An 8,281-nucleotide genomic window follows, 5' to 3' on the forward strand; every position below is an offset into this window, starting at 1 on the left:
ATGCCATTTCCAAAACCTAAATTTGTAGCTTCTGGAATATATCAGAGGCTTTTTCCAGAAGAAAAAAAACCAAATCCAACAGTCTGCTTTCCACAGGCAGCTCTGTGGATGCAGCTCTGCCAAGTTTCTGCCAAACAACAGTTTTAATGAAAATTTAAGTCTGAGTCCAAATTTTTGCTCAGACTGCAAGGAGAGCCACTGCAGGGTGGAATAAAAGCCCGTCTAGCATCACACCCTGCCTCCACATCTTTCAACCTATCTGGCAGGTCCTCACTGTAAGGACTTCTTTTTAAGTGGCTTTGTGGAGGCACGAGGCAGCTGGGGGCTTCTTCCAGGTGCTCTGGGCATCACCCCAGCTTGCAGAGCCCTGGGAGCCACGTGCCATCCACCCCTCCCAGAGCATGGCCAACAGCAAGCTTCTGGAGATGAGCAAAAAGACAGGGGTTTTGGCTGTCAAGGCATAAAAACGTTGCATTATGGATCTGAAGATGTTAAAGCTGAATCTGAGTACACAGCATCATAACACGCTCAATTAAAGCCCTAACGAGTTCCCTTCTTGTTGGGTTGTTTTACATGCACAGTCCAGTTCACCACAACACTATTTTTCAGAGTGGTTAAACTCTCATTAAAAACACGTAAGAAAAAGCCTGTGTCAGTACTGTCTTAACCTTGTAGCAATCCCTTTTGGAATTTAGAGGAATCAGTATGAATTAAGAGGCTCACAAGCTAATAACAAAGAGAAAATGAAGGGCAGGCAGAGAAGCCCCCGTGGCTGGTTGGGACTGAAGGAGCAGAAAGATCTCAGGCACTCAGCTCAGGGCAGAGGGATGCTCAGGCAGAGACTTGCCAAGGCTGAGTGCCCAGTTTGAGCCACCACAGGAGGCTCCAGCACTGGGGAAGTGATGAGCAGCCACTCCAAGAGGTCATGCTGTGGCACCTCAAGCTTTACAACCAAGACATCAGGCATTTTTCAAAGACATGGATGTAAAATCTAAAGACGCTTATTAATAAAAGTAGGAGCTGGAGCAAAACACAATTTACCCTTCTGGACATTAAGCATTCAAAATGTTTCTCTGTAAAGTACCAGCAAAATGAGAAGACAGAAGAAGAGGAAACCAGGAGAGAAGTTTGCATCCTTGACCATCATTGTGCACCATGCATGGGAGGGGAGGGGGCCAGATGGACCTTCAGATACCAGGTGAGGTGGTGGGCTCAGTAGCTCCTCTACCAAATGAACTGAACTTTAAATGATAAAGCAAGAAAAAAAAAAAAAGCCAGGGATTTACTTGGCAATTTTCTCTCTGCACATTTTAATAGCACCATAACCCAACGAGCCACTTCTGCTAATAACTGTTCTTCTTCAGACGACTACACAGATGACTTCTCAAGATGGGAGCCTCACTGGGACCACATCCTCTCTGACTGATGTCTCATCTCATTCCAGATAAGATACCCACCCAGTACAATTCATGCCATTTCATTCTGCCCCATTTTTCCTACCAAGGTACTCAAACGTACTGGCAATCAGTACAGTTAAGTGCTCTCCATAAGGAGCAGATGCAGCTCCCACTTGTTCAAGCATGGAGAGAGGAGCACAGCAACACCCTGCAGCTCAGACCCCATTCCACAGAACGATGCTCTGTGTTCCTGAATCAAGTAAAAGGCAACAGAAAATGACATGAAATACTGGTCAGGGGTATGGGTGCAAAAATAGTTCTGCACAAGCCCAGTAAGAGCTGGGCTCCATCTTCTACCAGCTTTCAGCCAAGCATACAGCTCAACAAAGCCTTTTCCTTTGCTTTTACTCAAAAGCAGTGCTACCCATTGCTCACTGGTGACTCCAAACTCAACCCTGTGTTTGCTTGTACCTGCCCCAGAAAAGGCCATTTCACAGCTCTCAGCCTGCTGCTGTGGTGTACAAAGCTGGGCAGGGGCCACTTGTGACCATCCAAAGAGGGTTTCTGTGGTTTAAGTTCCTCAGCCAAGGCTCCTTGGGCCAATACTGCAGTGGTGGGGGAACATCCCAGACTCCGGGATTTATTTCAGGGACAGAAGCTGCTGCTCTGCTCCCTGCTCCTGCCAAGTTGCTGGCAGGCAGAAGAAGAGAGGACAGAAAGGGATCTTTTTTCTTTTTTTGGTTGGGTGTTTTGGGTTTTTTTGCCTATGCACAGCTGGTAAATTTTCCCTGGGCAATTCCATAGCACCCATCCAACTCCTCTAACCTTTGCCAAGTGTCTGACAGAGCCAGGAAGCCACAACAGGGTTTCTGGAGGATGCAGAAGCCAGATGCAGCAGGAAAACACCAGTATTTCCCAAGCAAACATGATATCATAGGCAAGAAGAAAAAAAACCAAGCTGGTGCTGCTTCTTCCCTCTTGCCCTGAACCTTGCAATTCTTCAAGCAACCAAAGCAGAGGGATTCCAGAAGAAGCATTAACAAATGAAGAAGTTTCAAATGAACAAGCAGCCTGTCCTTACTACAAGTTGTACATGAGCATCCTGCAGCACCCAGGCTGAGGGCAGCTCCCACAAAGCCTGCAGCTGGCCAGCACTGCTTGCCATCCTTAAGAGCATCAAAACATCTTGTTGCTGCAAAATGTGGGTTGGCACACAACGGTGTGGTGCCTGCAGTGACTGGGGATGCCAGCAGTGACTGGGGAAGTCACCCATTGCAGTGGCTGGACTGTGGCGAGGTGGGGAGAAAGCTAAACATACACCTCCTTAAAAAGCAGAACTCCCCTGCTCTTGTTTAGTCTTTTTCTGTTGAAAGGCACAGAGAGCCTCAAACTAGAGAAAAAACAAAACAAAACAAAACAAAAAAACAACCTGGCAGCTTTACTCAAGACCTTCCCAACACACGATGTACCCACAGCTGTTTCTGCTGCAGCAGCCTCAGGAGATCCATGGCATCAATCCCAACGCTTCCCGCCGCGGCAGAGCCAGCAGTGCCAGCACCTATGGACCCAACTCAGAAATCAAGGCATCCAGGCTGAAAACTGTCTCACTGCAAAACAGGCACTAGTTGAAAACACAAAAGGACCAGAAATTAGTCTTGCAGCCACTTGCAGGAGGACAAGCCTTGCCTCGTCCTCCCAAACCATAAATAAATGACCAAAAAAGAGACCACAACAACAAAAAAACCCCTAAGCCATCCAGCTCCTGTTTCTCTTGGGTTATGAGCCCAGCCATGTGCTTCTCCACTGGGCACTGGGAAGGGCTGTGGATGGAGCAGCCACAGTGGCCCTGGCAGCCCAACCACCCCCAGCTTTGCTCCCCCAAGTGCAGCTGCACCACAGGGTGGAGGTGGAAAAATATCACAGCAGCAAAGTTGAGCTGCTTTATCAAAGAAAGCCAAACCAACTGAGCTCAGAATGAGCCACAGGCATTTCTCCCAGCCCGACAGCAGAAGAAATTAAAAGCCCTGTGGTCTTCAAGCTGGCTGAGGTGCAAGGTGAGCTTTTGCCACCTCTCAGTTTGAGGTGAGGAGAGCTGGGTGCGATTTGCTGTCAAATCTCAGGGCACTACAAGTTGCAGAGGGTCCTGCCTCACTTCCAGACAGGCTCCCCCAGCACAAGCTCTGCACCCCTGCAGGCAGGGATGGGGCACAGGAAGGAATCAGAAGTCTGCTCCTGGAAAAGATGTAAACATCTTGGATATCAAATAGGCCCCTGCTTGTAAGGACAAAAGAGTAGCTAAGGCTGGACTGCAACACCTCATTGAGACTTAAGATTAAACACAACAAATACACCCCAGAACTGTGTTTCTCCTGCCAGTGGCAAGTAGGTGAAAGTCTTGCTTCTCCATCCTATCAGTACACACAAGTCTCAAAACAGCACCACCAACTGCTGAGATGTTGTTGCTCAGCAATATAGACGTGGTGGCGGATCCTCTCAGGACCCCAACAGCTCAGGAGAGATGTCTGTTCCCCAAGAACAACATCCACCTCCCAGCTGCTGGCACAGCCAGCAACTCCTCCTGCCACCCAGGGAGGGTTGGGAGCCTGTGGTGCCTTTCTTCTTCCTAGGAGCCCAACAGACCCTTCCAGTGCTTCTGTTTTGGGCATCTCTTACAACACAAGAACACACCATCCAGCTGCTCAGAGCCTCATACACTGTTTTCACATCACCCACTTCAGCCACTGACACCAGTTCAAGCAGCAACAGGACGGGGCCCAGAGACCAGTACTGACCAGCTTGCTAATACTAAAGCACTGGGTCTGGAAATGGTGTCCTCCAGACCACCTGTGAAGACTGGTTTTACAAAGATACAAAACTCTGAAAGGGCTGGAACCTAAAAACCAATTTCAGTGCATCTTGCTCCCTGGATGGTGCAGCACATTCTGGCTGCTCAGCCCTCTTGGTCCACAAACTCAACCCCAGCCTACCAGGAAGGTTTACTCTACACTATGCAGGAGACAATACCTTTTCACTCCTCTTCACAGAGGAGATTATTTGTCACTCAGGCAGAAAAGAAAATCCCCCACTTTGGCACAAAACCCCAGTATTTTTGTGTTAGGAGTAACTTAACATCTCACACAGCAGATAACCAAGTTCTGTTTTGAAGCAGAAGGACTATCTGGAAAGGTAGAGGAAATCAATGGGCAGAAATTGGCATTTTTGTAGCTTTAGAAACTTGGAAGAGTCTGGGGAACAGACAAACTATTGACTTTCCTGCATCATCTCAACTGTACTTATTAAATGAGATCCCACACGCAGTATAAACTCTACCATATGCGTGCAGAAGAACAAAGATTTTCAGAGCTTTTTATAAATGAAACCTCCTTTGTGGCTAAAAAAAAAAAAAAGTATCATGCTGAAACGAAAATATTACAGAGGCTGCAGCTGCACAAACAAATAAATGGTGTTTACCAGCAAAGGTATTTACTTACTGACAGTCAAGAAATGTTGGCTTGTAATAAAACGGTGGCATTTTAGATTCATATTTTGCTTTTGCTACATTGTTTCCATTTGAGGCCATAAACTGTGAAGAGAAGAGAAAGGGCAGAAAGCATTAAAAAATGTTAACTGTATTTTTCCTTGTCCTCTCTTGTTTCTAGAAAGTAATAAATTTCTTGGGATGGGGCCTCTGTGCACTTAGGGAGTTTTCCCCAGGACTGTGCACAGAGGGGATGCTGCAAAGGCTGTGTCTGCAAACCAGGGCTCAGAAATTTATACTGAGCATTATTGCCAGGGCTGCCACAGCTTCATAAGACACTGAGGACAGATCCGTGTCCCAGTCACACGTGCACGATCCCCACTGGTCCCCATGGGAGCAGAAGGCAGCACGTGGTGGCATTTCTCCCTCCTGGGCATGGGAATGAGATGGCTTCCAGGGAATCCAGCACAGAAATTAGGCAACCTTGACACCAACTTTAAGTCTCCATGTGTTAGGGCTCCAATAAGGTCACAGCCCCCAGCAAAATGCCCTTTGCTTTGGAGCACGTGGCTTGTTTCAAAAAGCTACTTTTATTTAAACTAAAAGCCACACCAGCAGCCTCAGAAAGGAACTTGAGGTGTTAAAACTTAATGAATTAATTAATTCTCTTTGCTTTGACAGCCCTCCTTCCCTTCTAATCTGATTTTTTAAAAAGGCTAGTTGAGAAGACTGCAAACAAAACCACATATTTCCCTATATATCAATTTATATCATGAAAATCACTGTGTAAGTGTAAAAACTCCTTCCTACCCCAGGCAGCCACGTTAACCATGTTTTGTCTTGTATCAAATGCACAAGCATCACAAGCAGTTAGGCTTCTTTTTTTTTCTCCCTAAGATATTTTTTCCTCATTATTTTTGAGTTTTTCGAGCTTCTCAAGTTTACAGATTCAATCCATTAAAAAAAAAAACCAAAAACAAACAAAATAAAACAAAAAACCAGGAAAGGGAAAACCCATGCACAAAGGCCTGTTTTCTTCATAAAACACATGACTCCATGAGCTGTGGCTTTCAGAAAATCCTCAAATCTACAACCTACAGGGTAAAGATGGATGACTGGCAGTGTTCTTCATGGCTTTAAAGACACCCAGAGTCAAAGCACACAGATTTCCTGGGAGGGCTTGGCTTCAGCAACATCACCCAATCCAGGCAGATAGGTTGCATAAATAGAATTTACACTGTGAGGGTTCAGTTCTTCAAGAAATGAGTTTAAGGGTCTTCAATGCTAAGTGAAACAAAGCCAGGAGCAGTGGGGATGGGCAGGGTGGGAGGCTATGAGAAGTCTCACCTACTGTCTCGTCTAGGCTAAGGGCAACATAAGAAAGGCAAATCATACCCAATTAGTAACTTCTACACTCTATTTAATCAGGGGAAACTCTCCCAACTTCCTCATGAAATGGTTAGTTCATTTTGCCATCAGCATCATGGACCTCATTTCCACCTTCAGGAATTATCTAGACATGCTTTCTGAGACCATGTTTGTTGTGGCATCTTCAGAAAGGACCCTCTTTTGCAGCTTTGCTGGTGAAACCAGGCACACGTACCTCCACCTGAGCATCATCCCAGTCATCCAGACGGACAGACTTCACTTTGCTGACTTGTGGGATGTTGCGGTGGATTCCTGAACAATTCAAGCAGATGAAGATCCCCAGGCTGTGGGATGCCCAGTCTGGGTCTGCAAGCAAGAAGGAAAGAGAATATTGCACTTGACTGGTTGATTGGATTCAGTGCAGGGACACTTCAGTTCAGAGACAGGACAGGGCAAGCCCGGGGAGTTCAGGAAAGGAGAGACGAGACAGGACAGGGCAAGCCCGGGGAGTTCAGGAGTCACCAGGTCCAAGTTCCCTGATTTTAAAGGCACCAAACACACACACAAGCAAAATACAGATGAGTGTTCATAGTTACACCAGTTACACCAACAATTAACAAGTTTTCAATCTCAAGTGCAGCAGTTACTCACTAGAACCCAATATACAGACAACTGCATTTGCCCTACCCCTCCAAAATGTACTCCATGCTCACACACCGAGGTTCACCTCTCATCAGCAAATCACACAATTAAAACAAACAGCTCAGGGGAACTGTTGTGCTGTTCCCTTGCCTTGTTTTATATTTTATTTACAATGGGAGTGCTTCACAGAGAGACTTTCCTCCCTCAGCTACAGCAGCCCAGCAGCCCAGCCCTCTGTGCCAGGAGGTTTCCAGCCCTTGCCTTGATGGAAAAACGCTGCCAGTGCCTGCTCTGTGCTTCCTCTGAGCAGAACCACGCACTGTTTTCAGCCTCGAGCTGACATCTCACACAAAGCACTTCAAACACAAGTCCCTTGCCTTCAAATTCCTCCTTGGCAGAGGCACTGCTTGAAGCATAGAGAGGAACTGGAGGAGGGCAGGGGCCAGGGCAGGACACATCCAGCACTGGCCCTGGCCCTGCCTCACTGGTAGGGCCAATACAGGGACCTTTGTTTGCACTCCCACTGGCAAATGTCAGCGCCTGCGATTCCAGCCGCGCTCCAGCAGGAAGAGCATCCTTGCAAAGCCCCCGAGTCAGCCACGAAATCCCTGTCTGCCCCCAAAAAGAGGTCCCCTCATCCCATTCTGCCCCAACCTCCTCCCCCAGGCAGCAGCCCCTGTCTGCCCCACAACATCAGGCTGTCAAGGGAGAAGGGCAGGTCTTCCCTTCTCACAAACTGTCGTCATTTGCTTCTTCCCCTGCAGTAATTACGCTCGACACCCGCTCCTCACAGGACAGCAATTATTTATCAAAAGCAAAGGAACATGCTTTCTCCTCCTTATCCATATCTAATGGCCTGGCTGTGGCAGTGCAGGCTGCCCTTGGGACACACAGCTCCCCTGCACAGGGCATCGAGATCTGCTGCCAGACCCTGCCCGCAGGGACGGCCACCAACCTGCCCAGCACACCCTGGGCAGGATGAACTTGGCTGCCCAGAGATGGTTGTGTTCAGATATAAACCCATGGGCAAAATGAGCAGCCTGATCAGATGTGGCTAGGTGCCCCCTCAGGGGAAGGAACCAAATTTCCCAGGTTTTTTATGCACTTCCCATCAGCCACTCTTCTTTGGCACAGGGCTGGGACCAGCAGCCAAAATTGAGGTGGATTTTTCTGTTTCATGTGATCTCCCACACTCATGTGAGACTGACAACAGCTCAGGAGAAGCTCCTGCTCTCCTGGCTGAAGACATCTAACTGAAAAAGAAAGCAAGCCAGCCTGGCACTTTATTTGAAAGTGGAAAGTCTAAGCACCAACAGAACAAGCCACCCAGTTACAGACCCATGTGAGCCCCAGGGCTGGTGCATCCCTGTGACCTTCCTTCCCACCCTTCTGCCCA

The 8,281-nt window shown here is 47.7% G+C and overlaps 1 protein-coding gene across 1 annotated transcript in view; it reads right to left on the reverse strand.

Annotated features, from left to right (window-relative positions):
* The window catches only part of ADAP1 (ArfGAP with dual PH domains 1), a 43,445-nt gene extending 36,826 nt beyond the window's left edge, over positions 1-6,619 (reverse strand). Inside the window, exons 1-2 of the mRNA XM_010003268.1 lie at positions 6,479-6,619; positions 4,889-4,980 (exon numbers count right to left, since the gene is read on the reverse strand). Of these exons, the coding sequence (XP_010001570.1) occupies positions 4,889-4,977 (89 nt within the window). The 5' untranslated portion in view covers positions 4,978-4,980; positions 6,479-6,619. The remainder of the gene's footprint in view (positions 1-4,888; positions 4,981-6,478) is intronic.
* Positions 6,620-8,281: the final 1,662 nt, after the last annotated feature.

Source organism: Chaetura pelagica, unplaced genomic scaffold (assembly GCF_000747805.2).
Source record: "Chaetura pelagica isolate M959 unplaced genomic scaffold, ChaPel_1.0 scaffold138, whole genome shotgun sequence".
NCBI lineage: Eukaryota > Metazoa > Chordata > Aves > Apodiformes > Apodidae > Chaetura > Chaetura pelagica.